The sequence below is a fragment of the Fundulus heteroclitus genome, chromosome 5 (assembly GCF_011125445.2).
Source record: "Fundulus heteroclitus isolate FHET01 chromosome 5, MU-UCD_Fhet_4.1, whole genome shotgun sequence".
Taxonomy (NCBI): domain Eukaryota; kingdom Metazoa; phylum Chordata; class Actinopteri; order Cyprinodontiformes; family Fundulidae; genus Fundulus; species Fundulus heteroclitus.
In genome coordinates, this window is record NC_046365.1 from 30,909,289 (window position 1) to 30,928,333 (window position 19,045).

Here is a 19,045-nt window from a genome sequence, read left to right on the forward strand (position 1 = left end):
GAACGTGCACGGATGTACCCGCCTCGCTCGCTGGAGAAAGGCACCAGCGATCCTGCGAGGATAAGCGGGTACGGCAGATAGGGAAACGTTTGGGCCGAGGTTCCCAACCAGGACGTGCAACTGTTAAGCAGCCAATGTGTGATGAGAAGTGGCATCTTTAACTTTGGTCTGAATCATCAACTCCACGGAGAATTTCATGCCATTAGCAAAAAACTCATGGAGAATGGATTCATGGAGAATGCATGGCTAATGTCATATGCATTGGATTGTTCTTTCCCTATTCAAAATGATCTCAAATAAATAGTTTTTAAATTGTTTTAAAAGCACTGTAAATGTGAATCGGTCATTATTTCAATTTGGAGCAGAATAATGTTGATTACATCTTCATTTTTCAAGACAGAGCAGCCTTACCGGTACAATAGAGTTTTCTTTAGATGTTACTATACTTTTAAATAAGCAGAAAATTGACTTTGACCTATATATATATATATATATATATATATATATATATATATATATATATAAACTGATTTATCAATGTTTTTCTTGTTGTGCATAGTTAGACAAGATTAACTTTAACATTTCCAGTTTAACCTGTGTTTGCCCAACACTCTACAACCAATGCCTTCCCTGCCAAATCAAAAGTCTTAATAGAAATACAGCAGGTCTAGTAGAAAAGCCTGTTCTGCAAAGATGACTTTTGAAAAATCATCATAAAATGTGGGACATCATAACTTTTTATCCCACAACGACGAAAAGGTGCAGACTTAGATAAGTAAAACAACACAAAACAAATCACGATCGGGCTCATAACATGACCTGAAATATTTTTTTTTTCACAGGCATACTGTACATCACTCACCACCAGCATCTAGCCACCATTGCACTAACAGTGACATTACACTTTAGGTTTACATCAATTACCAAGATCCTGCGGTCTCCCACTAGTCTGCCTGCAGCCTGGACTTCCTAAATAACGCTAAATGCCGCTTTGAAGCTCGCTGGTTGAATGAATGAATGCAGGGTGAGAGCAGAAACGTGTTTCCAATCCGTCTGCATGCTTTGGCCAGGCTAGTTGACTGCATCTGTTTAGCTAATTGTCCGTTACCGATGTTACCTCAAACGTAACGCGCTGAAGGAGGTCATAGGAAAACCGGGGATATAAGCATCGATTAAAGCCAACCTGGAGCCTTATTCCAGATGTAAGCAGCAGCTGTCAGCAACTATGAACTAGCCTGGGTCTTTTTTTTTTCTTCGTCCTTCTCCTCCAGCTCTATCCTCTTCTTCGAGGTTTTTGTTATCCTCACGGCTGCTTACTGCCTCCTGGTTTCAGTCTTCCGAGGTGTGTTTGAACGCCTCATTTCAGTCCGTTCTGCGTCCTTCCGTTTTGCGTCCTTCCAACTTCAGTCTGGACACCCTGAAGTGAAGGAAACTCATTTAAAAAATAATAATATATATACACACACACACTAAAAAGTGTGTGTGTATATATATATATATATATATATATATATATATATATATATATATATATATATATATATATATATATATATATATATATATATATATATATATATATACATATACATCCTAAAGGCTTTGCTTTCTGAAAGACGATTTACATTTGACCTGGACTGATGTGCCATTGCATGGCTTTGCTCCTCTGTTCTGTATTTATTTGATTTTCAGTCCCCTCCTCTCCTTTGTTGCCAGGGCAGAAGAAAATTAGGTCTATGTATAAAATTATTAATTTTTATTCCCTATTTTGTATTTAATTTTGGATCTGTTAAACACATCGTTAGCTGTGTTTGATCAATAACATTTATTTATTTGTAATTCAGACTGCAAAGCAACTGTACTAAGGTAGAAACAGGTGAAAGGGTGTGAAGTTTACATCCTTGACAGCTTCAACCAACATGGACTGAAAGGCCACTCAGCGAGGAAAAAGCCATTACTCCAAAAGCAACATTTATAGGCAGATTAGAGTTTGCAGGTGCAAAAGTGGGATTAAAACTAAAGGTGTTTTGACCTTAAAGCAGCACAATGTAACTTTTAGCCACAAGGGACCTGTAAATTCCAGGTTTCTGCAGCCACTATATACACACCCACCTAGATCACATGACCCATTCAATGACAGATCTGACCCTACATAGGAAAGTTTTTGAGAAGGCCAGCCTGCACGGAGCATCAATACGTGCCAAATGCTTTATCTTGACTTGAAAAATCATGTAATACATCTCAAATTACAAAACTTGCACAGTGCTGCTTTAATGGCCAATGTTGCATCTGGGAGAAGCTTTAAAGGAAGTTTGCAAGCCTGAGAACACCATCCGAACTGTGAAGTATGGGGGTGGCAAAGTAATGTTTTAGGGCTGTTTTGCTGCAGGACGGACGGTTGCACTCTAAACTAATGACATCATGGGGAAAGGACATTGTTTGGAAATACTGAAGCAACATCTCCAGACATCAGCCAGGAAGTTAAAGCTTAGGCATAAGTAGCTCTTCGTAGAGGTTAGTGACCTCAAGGATACCCTGAAATGATAGCTCCAAAGTGACATATTGACAATGAAAGCCCCCTTTCCATTAAAAGCCACAATATTTAAAGCCTGGGCTTTTTGTTTCCTGGGGTAAACCAAAGTCAATACTTCTCAGGGCGCTTTTGAGAAGTTATCAGCTATCAATATCCTACCTCAGGAGATTACTTAATGTCTTCTGTGTCATTAGGTTTCGTTTTAACTGTTGAGCACAATTTCAAACACTAAAAATAAAACTACAGAACAATGTGTATTTTTTTTATGGCTGCCCCATAAACTGTTAACAGTCAATAAATAAACAAACAAATAAGTAAATAAAAATACAGAGGTGGCATGGAGGAGCAGCAGACAATGAACTGGGAGTCGCAGAGTCAAATAAGCAGTAGGGTCTGCTTAATTATAGGCTGGGCGATAATTCAATAACGACATATATCGATTTATAGATGTGTATCGATGATAGAAAAAAGGTCAATAAAATGTTCAATAGAATAACAGTTTTCCTTCCTTTCACATTTTAGCCATGTAGGTTAATATTACAGTCATTACATCCTTCCAACCAATCACAAACGCAGAACCAGGAACCACTGTCGCTAAGCTCCGCCCACTTCAAAGAGTTCAGAGAGCACGACTTCTTTTTTTCTTTATTTAAAAACTTGCACTTTGGGTCAAAAGCTGGTTGAATAAAAGGTGGAATTTGAATTGAGTGTTTGTGAGTTCTGTATCTAAAAATATGTCACTAAGCAACACTGTACAAATAAAATGACCAGGGCTGCACTTAAAATATGTGTTTTGAATTTGTTGATAATTACCAATATAGTTCAATATGATTTCTATTTTATTGATATGTTTTTTTCTATATCGTCCAGCCCTATAGCCCTAATGCAGGCCTACGTCCGTGTAAAATGTAACAAGTTTGGTTTCATTTCATTATCGTCGCAGTGAAATAAGGAGCCGCAGGTTACTCCAGGCCAGGGACTTCACTCACGGTTAACACCTGAACTTTGATCTGATTACAGGCAACTTTTAAAAGCCGCAGAGATCGGATCGGCAGTGAGTCGAGCTTTTTTTTCTTCTTCTTCTTTGTATCTTCACAGGAACACGTACGGAACGAAACTTTTCTTCTTCGGGTCCTCCGACCGACGCGAGGAGAGGAGCACCGGGGGAGGCTTTCCACGGCAACGGCAGCTATGGCGACGGCTATTCCAGCGGAAATATCTCCGCTCCGGCTGCACGCTGGCTTTCATTGACGACAGGAGCTCACACAGGACAGTTCGCCCCGGGCAGTCATGGCATCCTCCGGCTGATCGCCGACCCCGAGCCGAGGAAGGAGAGGAGAGGGTCAGTCGGCTTTACAGCTATAATAAACGGGTTAGAACACCCCAACTAGCTTCACCGTTAGCTCCTTTAAAGTTACCATTAGCACGCTAACTAACGGACCCGACCCCAAAAAAACTGGTGTTGACATATTTGTATTTATATAAACGTTGTTTTTCGTGAACACTGCACAATATCGGCGGTTTTACTTCGTAGCCAATCAGTAGCTGGCTAGCTACCTGTGCATTACTAGCATCAGAGTTTAGCTAACGTGACAGTTAACTTAAGATGCATGTATATTTTTAACTGGTTTCTTTTTTCTTTATTATATAATCCGGACAAGATTAGTGTTTATTTTTTTAGCCCCAATTAGATGTGCTTAAATGTATGTCGCTTCGTTTTATATTATGTTTAAGTAATTTTAAATCGGAATTTAGCTAATTAGTTACCTCTAATTTCTCACTACACCAAGTACAGAGAAAAAGTACCAAGTCGTTTTTTTTCTTCGTATTTTTACAGAAGTCTAGCTGTCATTGTCAAAGTTGCCAAACTGGTTTATGCCATTTAAAAAAAAAAAAAAAAAAAAAAAAAAAACACCTTCATAGTTTTCTTTGGACTTGAGCTGCTTCTGCACTTTATTTCAATTTCAGTTTCAGTTTGAATTGCATCTTTTTGGGGCCTTGGCAACTCTTACCAAAGTTTTCCCATTTATTTTAATTTAAAATGCCCAGTAAATATCCAATGAATAGCACAGTTTGATTGACAGAGTAGAGTAAATATGAAATATAATATAATATATAAAACCTGGCACACAGTGGATCTATGGTTTGCAGATGGGGGTTCAAATGCCACTGGTTGTGTTGCCGCTGCCTTGGTAATACTCGCTGAGGCTGCACAATACGTATATTACGAATATATCATCATCCATTATTGCAAAGGAGTGTTTGCTCTGCAATAATGCTTAACTAATATGTTCCGTATTGACTTGCACTTTAAACGCTAACGTTTAACCAGTTGGACAGAGTCTCAGGGCAGCAGATGCCCAAACTAGACACAAAATAACATTGTTCCAATGGTAAAGGTGACAAAGTGTAGGAAGCACAAATGCATTCAGCATATATCGCAACTAAAATCGTCATCGCAATATTTTCCAGTATTATTGCCACTTCAAGATTTTATCCAAAAGGAGACGTTAGGAGATATTAATCAGTGATAGATTCCCCTCGTCCCGGATACATTGTTCTTTTTTTTTTTTTTTTTTTTCTTCACTGCCATCTAGTAAACGGTTCAGGACTTTAAAAACCATATCCGACAGATTCAAAAACAGTTTTTATCCCGGAGTGGTCAAATCAGTCACCCCTATCACTTGAAGACACTTTGTGTACAAAATGTGATAAATATTCTAACCGCTGCTAACCTTCTGTTCTATTACTTGCAAGTTAAATATAGAACAAATTAAGTGTGCTTAAACAGAGGAGTGATTGTGGTTATTTGAAGAGTGTTTCAACTACAGGAAACTATTTCAGTGCCTTGACTGATTTGTTTTCTGGGAATATTATCCCCTAGCCATTTCCACTTGGGGAAAAAATAGACGATTTGTAGATCAGTTTTAGACTCAAAGTGGAAAACCTCACACAGCAACAGCCAAGGTAGATTTCTGGGAAAAGATGTTCTGGATGAAAAGGGTTCTGAGCCTCCTTGATGTTCCTTTTACCCCTGAACTTAGAACTTGGATATAGCAATAATATCAAACCAAACTGAACTGTTTCCATGTTCGAAAAGTGGCGCGATGTGTCAGATCTTTGCTTGATTTCTTTTTTTTTTTACATTTCTTTTTACATTTTTAGATGAATTCTATGTTTTGCTCAGTTGTTGCAGAGAGTGTATGCAGCTCTAGGCTTTGCTTGTTTTGTTCGCTTCTCCACTTCTCCAGATATTTTCCCTCTCACCTGCTGCACAGAATGCTGTCACGTTGGGTTGGGCTATAAATCGATTTAATCAATTCATTTGAATTTACAATTTTTTTTTAAGATTTCATTTTAGGAAAATCAAGATTTTATTTTGCCAATGCACTCATTAGGCTTCTACAAAGAGAATAGGCTGCAATGCTGAATAAATGTTTAGGAAAATATGTTGTCAAAATATTATAAAAAGGAAAAGTTTTTTTTTTTTTTTTTTACCATAACATGAGGCACTTTAACTTACTTATTTTCAAAGTAAGTTTGAAGTTACACAAGTGAAGTGAATCCTGTTCTTAGCTCATTGTGTAAAACCACTAGCAGCAAACATTTAGTTTTATTTTTTTGTTTTGTTTAAAACAGCAGGAAGCATCTTGTCTTACAAGCATCTTTTCACAGCTTGTATTTAGCTGGGCTTTGAATTCAGGTCGACTCGTAGACGAAATGCGTGACACAAAAGCAAGTATTTAAAATAATATCCCTGTGAAGCAAAAAGAAGGAAGAAGAAAAAAATCAATCGGATTTGGTAAAATAAAATCAGATTATTATTTTTAAGCCATATCGCCCAGCCTAAGCACATTGTATCTCAAATATATTGTCATTTATGTATAGTATTGATATTTCAAAGGTTCATAGAGATTTGCTGGCTTTGTATTCCAGGGTTCATGCATTTATGCTTTGCATACCAGCATCTGGGCAGACCTGTAACAGATGATGGATCTCAGTATGCTAAAACATCGTATTGCTGATTGGGGAGAAGATGGGGCGTTACAGCAGTTGATATCATCAACAATATTATCACAATCACATGATTTTTCTAACATCATGCCCGGTGGCAGGTACTGCGGAATGAAATGTGTGAGAAAGCTGTTCAAGCCGGGGGGGGGGGAAAACAACTTTTAAGGGATCATGAGAAAGCCTGGAGACTTATTTATTAAGATCACTTTAAGAAGTTACAACACATTGTAATTCAGGAATCAGGGCTCTGTGTGGCTTATTTTAAACAGTGTAGGGAATTTTCAAAAATCGCAAAAAGGAAACACAAATCTGTAACAAAGGTGTGATGATCGTTCACATCAGCCTCTGCCTTTCTGTGGCTGTGTGCACACAGTGATAACATCTCTGTGGTGGATCTACTCCTCAGTTATCACGTGTTTTGCTCTTCTTCTTCAGTCTGGACATGTTGCTCCCCATGGAGTGGGATCCAGCGGACGGCGGCCCGGACGCGTTGACAGAAGAGCGCCCCCTCACCCCCGAGCCTCGTCAGTCCAAGCCCAGAACGAGCAACATCTCAGAGGCCGAATTCTCCTGCCACTGCTGCTACGACATTCTGGTCAACCCCACCACTTTGACCTGCGGCCACAACTTCTGCCGCCACTGTCTGGCCCTGTGGTGGGAGTCCTCGCGCAAGAACGAATGCCCAGAGTGCCGGGAGAAGTGGGAAGGCTTTCCCAAAATCAACATTCTGCTACGGTATTGCTTTTAACAGCTGCATCATGTCACGGTTTGCTTGTCTGCTCTATCCGGGGATGGACGTTGCTTTAAACTTTGTGACATTTTTATTTTACCAGAGCGTCTGTCTGTATAAAATCGTGCTATAGTCCAACTGGGAAATAAGTGGTTTTAACCAATAAAACAATATCATACCCAGTGGGTTCAGATATTATAAAACATGATGTTTTTACTTTTTTTTTTTTTAAAGTCTGAAAAAACAAATATGAGACTTTAACAAAGCTGGCTGTGAATGTGCTGCTGTAAGGAGGCGGCACTGTTGATTGCTTAGTCAGGATGAGCGGGTTAAAGCAGTGCGTAATAACTGATAACGCTCAAGCAGCAAGCTGAAAGGCTGCGTCATTGTTTCTTAATGATTTTTCCTGATTTTTGTCTTTTTGTTCCCCCCCAAACCCTTAGTTGTATTAGCACTGCATTACCTGAAATGCATCCAGAGCAGCGTTTTTAGGTTGTGCAACGAAAGAAGAGCTAAAAAATGACAATTAAATGATAACTGTAAGATTAAATTAGGACAAAAAAAACTGACTGAGGGACATACACACACACAAAATGTTTTATCTGACTGTTTCCAGCTTAAAGTAAAGCAGCGAAGCCCAAGCCCCCGCCTGTTGCTTTGCACTGCCAGCCAACTAAATGAAAGAAAAAAAATTGTCTTTCAAATTACAAGAGTGTTAACTTTTAGTTGGAAAGCAAGATTCCTTGTCATTTCATTGGCTGGAGGAGCTGTCACTAGGCAGATTTAGCGTGTCGGTGTTGGAGGGAGCGAAAGGAAGGAGCACAGACTTGAGCGAGCAGGTTTACCGCACAGAGAGGAAGTCTGGGTGCGAGAGGCAGAATCAGAAGAGGTTTTCATTCTGAACTGATTGCAAAAACAAAAGTGTTTAGTGGGCGCAAAGAGTAAGAAAATCTGTTTTCCAATCAGAACCAAGTATCTGTGCACATATGGAATGGCTTAATATGTAAATGCCACATGATTAACACAGATATCTCTAGCTCTGCTTCCAGGCTTAGTCCTAATGATTTTATGTGCCTATGAAAAAAACTTGGTTTTAACAAGTCAGTCACATTGTGTAAAAAGAGTTGAGTTGAAGTTGTAAATTGTCTTTAATTCCAAGTGAGTGGACCAATGTTTTGTGCACGGGATCAAGGAAGGTACAAAACACCAAGGTGCAAGTAGCTCCGCACGTTGGCCTCTGCAAGTGTAGGGTCCGTCCGAATACTATACTACTATAATATCGGGTAAAGGACTCTTTAGCCAAAGCAGAAGTGCGTCAGCGGCCGCCATGATAAGTGCTGTCTGAATAGTGCAGGCAGTAAGGAAGGAGGTAGGAAAGGGAGCCCTGTATGCTCCCTCCCATGACTAATTTAGCATAGGAACCTCAGAATGCCCCTTAATTAACGAAAATGTCCAGAGAGAAGAGGGCGAGCAGTGCTCTTGTTTAAAACCAGTGCTGTGATAAACAAGACTGGACAAGGAACCGGGTTTATTTTTACCACCACAGACACAATGAGCAGGATGGCAAAGGAAGTCAAATTTATCTGAAACTCGAGCGAGACTTTTAGCGTGAGGACATAATACTGCCATTAAAGATGTCCTTAATAACTGTTTTTAGTGGGCTGTGCATGTGTATTTTGAGTTGTGTATGTAATTAAAGGTTTTTAAAGATTTTTTTTTTTTTGTAATTTTAAAAAGCAAAATCACCGTGGCTAGATGTTGCACAAGTTTTCACCTATCAGCCGGTTCTAAAAGTAAGACCTAAAAGCACAACTGAAACAATCTACGTACTTCCTGGTTGTGCTTTGCTTTTCACAGTCCATAAAATGTTTTTATCCTCCAATATTTCTCTTCTCAGGGATGCAACTGAGAAGATTTTCAGAGAGGTCATAGAGAGAAGGAGAGCAGAGATCCAGGCAAACCCCAAAGTCTCCCGAAGCTTGTTGGCCTTTCAGAGGTATTTTTCGTGCTATCTATACACATTTCTACGTTCTTGTGCAAAATCCTCACAGTATTTCAAGTTTCAACTTAAAAAAAAAAACGCTGATCCTTTTGAGTTTCACACTGCAAAAACAGAACTAAAAATAAGTTAAATTTTCTTAAAATAAGTGTATTTGTCCTTGATTTGAGCAGGTAAATAAGACTATTTGCCAATGGAATAAGATATTTGCGCTTAAAATAGGAACAATTCATCTTCATCATCTTATTTCAAGTGCAGGATGTCTAATTATCTTATTTTAGGGGTAAAGATACTCATTCCATTGGCAGATAATCTTATTTACTGGCTCAAATCGAGGACAAATAGACTAACTTTAAGAATATTTTACTTGTTTTTAGATCCGTTTTTGCAGTGCAGAAGCTAAATAAACGTCTTTCTCTTGCTTATCGTAGGTATGGAGACAAGTTGGGTAGGTCGAAAACGAGCCAGAACAAAGGAGCAGGTTTCTTCTTCTCTGGAGTCTTGACTGCACTGACGTGTGTGGCTGTAAGTACAGCGGTGAAGAAACGGTTGTTTACCTGCAAGGTTTGTGGGCGAAAAGCTTCCATGACGTGTTTTAGATACATGGGATGCTGTTGATTTATAACCTTAAATTCCTAAATGCATTTATAACGGTCTGATCATTTCATTGGATGTCTGTGACTCCCTTCAGCCAGGACGCTGCTCCACGGTAGTAACTAATAGTTGAAATGTTATCACAGCAGCAACTGAAAGGGTCAGCTGTTTTTTTTTTTTTTTTTTTTTTTTTTTTTAAGCTGACAAAAGAACATGTTTATTTTGTCCATGTGGCACTTGGGAGCAATGTCGCTGTGTGCCTTGCTACGTGGCAGTGGATTTACGTTTTCACCGGCACCATGTAAACAAAGGAGTGTAAATAGATGACATCACGAGGACCAAACGTAGTCAGCTTAAGCCCTATTTTCAGATAGGGACCTCATGTAATAAATAAATTACCCCCCCTATGTCAGCTTTCTGCACGGCTCATTCGCACGGGATAACCGAAGCCTGAGATTTGATGAAATTTACGGACATGTTTGCTGCGTGTTGTGAATGTGAGCAGCTGTATAACAGAGGTGGTGCTGCCTGCACTGCAAAAACAGAACTTAAAATAAGTAAAATGTTCTTAAAATTTGTGTATTTGTCCTTGATTTGAGCAGGTAAATAAGATGATTTGTCAATGGAACAAGATTTTTTACCTTAAAATAGGAACAACTCATCTCCATCATCTGATTTCAAGTGCAGGATGTCTAATTATCTAATTTTAGGGGTCAAAATACTCATTTCATTGGCAGATAATCTTATTTACCTGCTCAAATCAAGGACAAATACACTAACTTTAAGAACATTTTACTTATTTTTAGATCTGTTTTTGCAGTGTGCTCCACTTTGGGCTCTCTTTTTGAAAGCATCGCAGGTTTAGCGCTTGTTTTTGGCCGTGCAGTCGTTTATTTGGGCTTGTCATTTTCCCAAACAGAACCCCTTCTCCTGTCTGTCGCGCTGCTGCTGCGTTACAGACAGCGTGAGCCAATTATCTGCCCGGTGACATTCTCCTCCCGAAAATTTCGCTGACAGAAAAAGTCAAAATGCAACATTAACTGCTTGCTCTTTTGCAGTATAGAAACGGGCTCTGCGTTACGGTGTGGCGGAGTGCTTATCGGGCTTGTTTTGGGCTTTTTTCCCCGATAGACCCACGACCCAATGCAGTCTCCGTTCGTCACCAAAAGCAAATAAAAATGCGCCCAGGAAACAAAAAGCTGCCTGTTAACGCATCGGATTGCGCCCATTTCTGTCCAAATCACAGAGATGCCGACTTGCACTGCATTGGTATTAGCACAGGACCTCGGAGTTCAGCAAAATATAGTAGGTAATTCGTGGGGGAATTTTTACTTTACAAATTTCTGACATGGTGCGTTCGCACGGGATTAAAAACACAGGCAATCTTTGTAATTATTACAAATCACATGTGGTCCCTCGGTAAAGCTAATCCCGTGCAAATAGGGCTTTATTTAGAGCGAGCTCAGCATTGTTGTGTCCAGATGGTGACTCCAAAAAAAGCAAAAAACAAAGCAACTGGACTTGTTTTCCGTAGTTGAAGACGTCCAGATGGTGAGTTTTTGTTTTTAATTTCCAGCTTTGTGTTTTTAATTTCCAGCTTTGTGTTTCACTCGGGCTTCATTATTTGAATTGAACAGAACCTTGTCTGCAAACAGTGGTTCATCGCCATTAATAAGCATCAAAAGCGCTTGACTAATACTATAATAGTATTTCAGGTAGAGGCGCACTTAACCCAGCTGTGTGTCGGTCGTTAACTGCTAATTTCTCTGTGCTTTTCTTTTTTTTGTTTGAGGGTACACAAAATGCAGCTTAGAAATGACAAGAACTGATGAATAACGTCACAAATCGGTTGTTTCAGTGCTGTTCCAGAGGAACCCATGAATGATGGCTTACAGATGAAGCCATCCATTGTTATAATGGAGAACACTGAATCTTCGTTAATTGGACGTTTCCTGTCGATTCAGAATTGTATCCGGACTTTAAAACTGCAAATCACCAACCCCATCTGTTCTCCTCATCCTTAACTACCAAAATAACAAGTTCCTGTTGGCTAATTATCATTGAAACACATTGTGTTATTAAATATTCAGTTGTTATTCTCTGTAAGAGAAGGTAATTTCTGTGTGTTCAATTTGTATTTGGTCATTTTAGTAATTTGAAAGCAAAAGGTAGCATAAATTTTACATCGCAGCTGATCTTGAACAACGCACAGTTGCACTTAAACATGGTTTTGGTTGAAAATTTAATGCAGAAGGTCCAGTGTTTCCTCTCCGAGGTGGAAAATCGGCCGTAATCTATTTGAAATTTGAAAAACAAAAAAATTAACCCTGTAAAAAATTAACTATGGGAGTTTCTGGTTCTAGAAAAACAGCAATTTTCTTTGGTTGGAAAAAGAAATCCAAGAAAATATTACAACTCCTGATTCCAGTTTATATGCACTCTTGTATTTTGTGATTTGTTCGTTAATTGAAGCACCCTTTGTTTTTATAGTTTTTAGAGCGGAACAAAAGGCCCCTAAAACCAAATCTAGTTTTGGTGGGGAAAATAGTTACAGTTAAAATAGTTACAGTAAAAAAACTTCTTCTTTTTTTTTTAAATGTCCCAATTAAACAACGCTATGAAGCTAAACTGGATGTTCTCTTGACAGAACATGGGGCATTTTTAAATCCATGTATTTGAAATGTCTTGATGGAGAGAAAAAAATAATGTGTGCAAATGTTAGGATCTCTTTTTAAATGCTAGATATTAATATGAAACATTTTGATAAGGCTGCAATACAGGTAAAGAGGACTAAATGGTGCTTGACTATATCTGTGCCTCTAATAGAAATAAAGCAGTAACAGAGTTAAGAAATTACAAGTTGTTTAGAAATTTTTTTGGTACAGAACTTGGCTTTTATATACATATATTGTTGTTTTTCTGTAATTTCCTGTTGTGTCCAGGTGGTGGTGCTGGTGTACCACTGGGGCAGTGGGGTAGTGGAACAGCAGGACTTGCTGATCAGTAAGCCGGTGTCTCACTGGACTCCAGAGGAGGTGGTATCGTGGCTGGAGCAGCTGGGTCCGTGGACAGAGAGCTACAGAAAACCCTTCCAGCTGGAAAACGTTAATGGAAGGTAGACATGTTGGACTGATTTTGCTTTTAGTTTTCTTTTATTCATTTTTTGGTTTTAGTTTAGTGTTGTAATACTTTAATCCAGACACATTTTATCCCAGACTGCCAAACCATGTGGGTTGGTCCCAGCAACTAATATGTAGCACAGAAAGCATTACAAGATGAAATCTGTTTTTTCTTTTTTTTTTTTTTCACCGTCGTGGTGTCAAACCCTGTGTTTCAGGTTGCTGTTGATGCTGGGAGACGAAGAGCTGTTGAAATCGCCGTTCAGCATAGAGAATCAGACGCACAGACGAGCCGTTTTGGCTGAACTGGAACGGGTTAAAGCGCTGGGAGTCAAACCTCCGCAGAACCTCTGGGAATACAAAGTGAGCGGCGAGTTCACGCAATATGCGTCTGAAAGTTTATTTACATACACTGTGGGAAAAGACTCTTATTTTGACAGTCTGACACTTAATCAGACCAGAGCTTTCCTCTTTTAGATCAGTTAGGATCACTAAAATAATTTTTATTAGCTAAATAATGAGATCTTTTCCCCTTAATTTAATTTGATATTTATTTACTTCTATTTGACAAAATTGCCGTTTAAACTGTATGACTTGAGTTAAACATCTTTGGTACCTTAGGCTTCCTGACAAGAAGTGGTTTAACCAAGTCTCTCACACATTTTTTAACTGCCTACATATTTTCGCTGAGGCTTTGTGAAACATGGTCTTCGTTGTCCTGAAGCCACTTTGTGCTTTTTCAAAGACCCATTTGTGCCCAAGATTTAACCTCCTGTATGTCCTTTGTCTTAAGATGTTGCTTTAAAACACCCCCATTTAAGTGTTGACCCACGTATTAGCTTAATTTGAGATATATTTAATTCATTATAGATTTATTTTTCTGGTCAATATGCAACAATTGGAGCCTATCGATGCCTTCAGGGGCACCAATCCTGGAAGTTACAGGTCTAGCGCCCCTAGTGGCTAGGAGTTTCTGCTTTAATATTTCCACGTAATATTGTTTCTCTGGTACCGGGGACCTATCCGATGGCTGTACTATCCCATGCCATTTATACTTGTATGTTAACTTTATAAAAATGTGATCTCTCCTATTGTAGAAAGGTTTAGTCTTATGACTTATTGTTTTAACTACTATTGAGAAAAAAACACACCCTTTTTACAGTGTGGATAAATATCAGATTTATTGTGTGTGTTTGCAATGATTTTGTCATACTGCAGATTGGTTCTTGCAGTACCCGTCGTAGAGCTGCTGAGAGTGAAGTTCTGTGCTTCTTTACAACCATTAATGTCAACAACTGTCCTCTTTCTGTTTTTGTTGGTCTTTTCCAGGCGGCGAACGCAGGAAAGTCCCTTTTCTTGCTGTATGCGCTGAAACGCTCTCCTCGTCTCACAATCTTTTATTTGTATTTATTCGATTATTCTGAGACATTTCTGCCCTTCCTGCACACCTGCTGTCCGGCCATCGCGCACATCAATAACACCGTGGAGAGCAGCTTCCTCTATACGCAGGTAACACACCTTTTAAATCCAGGACCAAGCAGTCATTCAGAAGCAATAAAAAAAAATATGAAAGGAACACTTTGGAAACACATTAGATCTCAAAAACAAATCATGCTGGAAAGCCCTACTTTACAGGTCTGTGCATCCCTCCATGGAAATGCCTCCCCAGACAAACCCTGACCCACCGCCAAAATGTGTCCGAGTCTCAGTAATCTGACCAAAGTTTTACCTCTGATGAAAGAAAATTGGACAATATGTTAAGGAGAATGAACCTGATAAACCGGCAGACCGGAGCACCAGTGACACTGTGAAGCCAGTTTACCCTCAAGATAGACCAATAATGTGCTGACCAAGAAAGAAGCAGCTGTTCCATTATTCAATTCAATTCAATTTTATTTATATAGCGCCAATTCATGAAACATGTCATCTCAAGGCACTTTCTAAAGTCAAATTCAATCAGATTATACAGATTGGGTCAGATTATACAGATTGGTAAAAACAATTTCCTATCTAAGGGAACCCAGTTGATTGCATCAAACTCTGCACTACTCCCTGTATGCATTATTGGAGGTTTATTTATATCTATAATAAATTTAAGTTGTGCATCGGCCCCAAATTAAAAGTTATTAGCAAACAATGAGCTTACTGTAGATGAAGATAAAGATGTTCAGGTTGAACAGTTTTACTTTTGAGGTTCAACTTTAAATCTGTACACGTAACAAAACTCAAAGTCCCAGTTTTCTACATTTTAATTGCATGGCTTGAGCACAGAAAGCGGTAGATGTGAGTTTGTTGCTCTGCCCTCATGTGACAGCAGCAGATTCATGTCCCAGATCTGCATTTTAGTTTTATTGGTTTTACTGATTTCAGATGACTCAGAGTTGATCTGCGCTTGTTCCTCTGTTTTATTTTAGTTGGAGCCCAGCTGGCAGCAGTGGGCCGAGTTTCTCGTGAAATATTTAGTGCTTCCATACCAGCTAATTGCAGAGTTCGCCTGGGACTGGTTGACCGTCCACTACTGGACTTCCCGTTTCATCATCGTCAACGCCATGCTGCTGTCTGTGCTTGAGGCCTGCTCTCTGTGGAGGCTCTGGACGACGGCCCCGATCAGGTGCTTCCTAAGATAAAGCTGGATGAGGCTGTCTGTCGGCCCCCTTTTTTTCCTGTTTGTTCATTTTCTACGGCTCTGAAATAAACACATCGCTCACAAGGCCAAACTAGCACAACACGTAACGGCAAAACTAATTCACTAAATTACGTTTTTGTTAAGTTTAAAAACTAGAAATGCATTACTATTAGTCCTTCTGCAAATTGTGCAGCATAAAACGCTTGCATACCAAAAGTCGGTCAAAATGTAATGTTTCGTTAAATATGATGGATTCCCAGGAAGCAGGCAGAGTTAGGAAGCAAAGCATCAGCCTCTTTAAATTACTTTTAATGTTTATGCCTCAACCAATCTCAGTGGTTGTCAAAAAAAAAAAAAAAAAAATTATATATATATATATATATATATATATATATATATATATATATATATATATATATATATATATATATATATATATATATATATATATATATATATATATATATATTTTGTTTATTATTAATGAAATATGTTATATGTAGCATGAATCATCCCTTTTCATGCAGTTAACAATTACAGTGTTAAATGAAGATTTCTTTTTAATTTGTATATATTGGAAAATAACCAAAATCTTACAGTTTAGGTAAGATGAACGGGAATAGTATTATACCTCATATTAATTAGTCTTATTGCCAAAGGGAACAAATAAAGCAAGCCTAAAAAAAACAAAAACATATAACTGACAAGTAACAGGATGTACAAGTAAAACAGTTCAGATTTATTTGCTCCACTCAGCAAACCAGAGGAAACTACCGGGCCGTAGACTCAGTTCCCCACAGATGGCTTAGACCAAAGACCTCCTTAAAGAAGGAAGGATTTTGGGGCCCCCCATCCCATCAAAATGGGTCATAAATGTGACTTGTATTGCTTTCTCTTTTAACGCATGTAAGCAGTTGCTCTGGAGAATACCCAGAATTCCTTTTATATTTTATGACATCCATCCATCTATTTTCTGACACGCTTATCCCTTGTGGGGTGGCGAGGGGTGCTGGTGTCTATCTCCAGCTGTCAATGGGCGAGAGGCGGGGTACCATGGACAGGTAGTCAGTCTCATTTTATGACAATTAAAATGTTTCTTACAACTGCAATTTTTCCTCCATTGTCACATTTCCTAAACTATAAAATATTAACGACGGTATAAAAATGTTCTTAGCCCGACATGTCCCTGCAGTCTAAGCAAAGGGTAAAAGTGGATCCTTTGTTGACGGACCTTTCTCTCCCTGGAAAGAGCACATTTCTTTTAGAACCTCCTCACCATTAAAATACAGAGACCTAAAATAGACAAGTTCAAAAGACAGTGAAGATAATATTTCCTACTAATATTAAATACAAAACACATTTACATTAAATTCATACTCTTTCTGGAGTTTATTATTCGGATATGGATGTTCATAGCTAAGCAGTTGCTCTGAGGATTATTGAGAGTCCATTGCTACTGTCATGCTGCTGACAGCAGAGGGTGCTGTTGATCCATTTAGCAAGATTTAATGTCAAAAAGCCCAGGCTTTTCTTCCACCCCCCCCCCTCCCCTCCCCCCCAATTAAAAGTCAACAAAAGCCAAATCTTCTTGCTTTAAAAATCACAAAAACTATGCTAGAACTCTAGCTAATTTGTACCATTTTCTTTTCTTTTGTTTTTGCAGGACTCTGCCACAGAAGATGTGGAACCACCTGTGGAAGGTGCTGTCTCAGGGATTCGCCTTCGCCCTCATGTGGCCTTTTATCCCGCAGTTTGTGTGCAACTGCCTTTTCTACTGGGCTCTCTACTTCAGTCCCATCATTAACATAGACCTGGTGGTGCAGCAGCTGATGCACCCTGAGACACAGGCGCGGTAACACTCTGCACATGTCGGTGCCTACGCCATGCTGCACAGTCGACGGCGACCTAAAATAAAGCCCCATCCGAAGTCCAGCCGCAGGACCGAAGAGTTCATCCCCAGCCGTAGATTACGATGAAAGTGGCTTCGTTCGGAGGAGACGGGAGGTTTTCTGTCTTCCCGTCTTTAGTCTTTGCCATATTATGAGGTTTGGGAAGAGAGAGACTCCAAGCTGTCATAAGAGAAACAAACTGATCACTGCTGTGATATCTGGATGTCTTCTGTGTATTAAAAACCACAATGCCTATAGGATCCCAGTGACAGTTATAAAAGTCAGAACTGAACGCTGCTGGTGTTAAATAGTTATCAAGCATGACTAGTTCAGTGTTGCTAAATCCACGGTCATTATAAAGGACTCAAAACAAGTTGTGTTTCATTCTGAGTTTTTGACTTCTGTTTCCAAGATTTTCGTTGGGGACCTCGTAATCAAGGAATGAAATGCACAGCGGCTTCACAAAGATCACAATATTTGATTTGAATTTTGAGGTACTCTGCATCTCCGTGGCAACACTGGATTCCTTGCTACAAATTCATGCAAAAACTCCATTTGAGAGATTTTGTGAGATTACAATGTATTATAGTCTTGCATTCTTTCTGTTCAGATGTTGAAGGCTTTAACAGATTTGTTTTTGCTGCAGTTTGTGTAACACTGACTTTCAAATCTTAAAATTTGCTGAGATGCTGATAGAAATTGATTTTTTTTTTTTTTTTTTAAATACTTTGTGTTTTTTTTGTTGGTCGACTCTACTGCTGTTGAATGCTGTTGCACATCTCTTAACATTCAGAGAAAAAAAAATGTTGCAGTGTCTTTTCCATTTAATTGTTGGACCAAACCAATCAAAGATTTTTTATTTTTACTATGTTTATTTGCACTTAAAATTGACACTGTGACATAGCTCTTTTATGTTCGCGAATGAATAAAGTTTTTTTTTAAGCCATTTAATCATCATTTTTTATAACCCAGTCAAAAGTACCTGAGCAATATAAGCAATATTTGTTAAGCAATCCAAATAATATAGAAATATTTGACATCCCCCTTCAAGAATAAGTGGGAATTGGATAAAAATATTATATGTACACAAATATTGTTTTATTATTTAGTTGTATTTTAAAGGAAATAGCCTCTGCACCTTAATTTTTAGAATTTTAGTATCATTTGTGGATCTATTTTATTCCTTCAAGCTAGTGAACTCGCCTTTGTGAAACAAAGTAGTATTTTTCCTTTATATTGTTGCATTACAGGATTATTTTTCAGATGTTTAATTTTTGCTTGTTTGAGTCTATTAACTGACCTGTTTTAAAGGCATGTTAAAAAATGACTCTTTTTACTCCAACCCAAAAACCTCTGCCAAACAGGGGGGCTGGTGACTCTCCAGCAGTCAGTGAGCGAGAGGCAGGGACACAGAGTCCATCATAGACAGGTTTCCAGTCGCAGGGCTCAAATGTAACCGTTTTATTAAACTTCAAAAAAGTTAATCTATTCCTTTTTATAAACTCACGAGTTGTGAGAATTGATTGGTGAGCAATAACAGG

General features: G+C 38.7%; 2 protein-coding genes across 8 annotated transcripts in view; one reads left to right on the forward strand and one right to left on the reverse strand.

Annotated features, from left to right (window-relative positions):
- LOC105919336 (oocyte zinc finger protein XlCOF6) overlaps positions 1-1,364 on the reverse strand; it is a 15,980-nt gene extending 14,616 nt beyond the window's left edge. For 2 of the 6 annotated variants that reach the window (XM_036137391.1, XM_036137392.1), the window contains exon 1: positions 1,184-1,362. The gene's annotated coding sequence lies outside the window, so the exon portion shown is untranslated. The other 4 variants (XM_036137396.1, XM_036137393.1, XM_036137395.1 and 1 more) reach the window with 4 other exon arrangements.
- Positions 1,365-3,418: 2,054 nt separating this feature from the next.
- Positions 3,419-18,450, forward strand: LOC105919342 (bifunctional apoptosis regulator). Of its 2 annotated transcripts, XM_036137398.1 has the most exons (10): positions 3,419-3,523; positions 3,632-3,875; positions 6,983-7,282; positions 9,175-9,273; positions 9,708-9,801; positions 12,813-12,985; positions 13,208-13,352; positions 14,319-14,498; positions 15,404-15,600; positions 17,279-18,450. In XM_036137398.1, the coding sequence occupies exons 3-10, from the start codon at positions 6,990-6,992 to the stop codon at positions 17,469-17,471; spliced, it is 1,374 nt and encodes a 457-aa protein (XP_035993291.1). In that variant the 5' UTR covers positions 3,419-3,523; positions 3,632-3,875; positions 6,983-6,989; the 3' UTR covers positions 17,472-18,450. The 2 variants fall into 2 exon arrangements, with proteins under 2 accessions (XP_035993291.1, XP_035993290.1); XM_036137397.1 differs by having other exon boundaries at positions 3,430-3,875.
- The last annotated feature ends 595 nt before the right edge of the window (positions 18,451-19,045 follow it).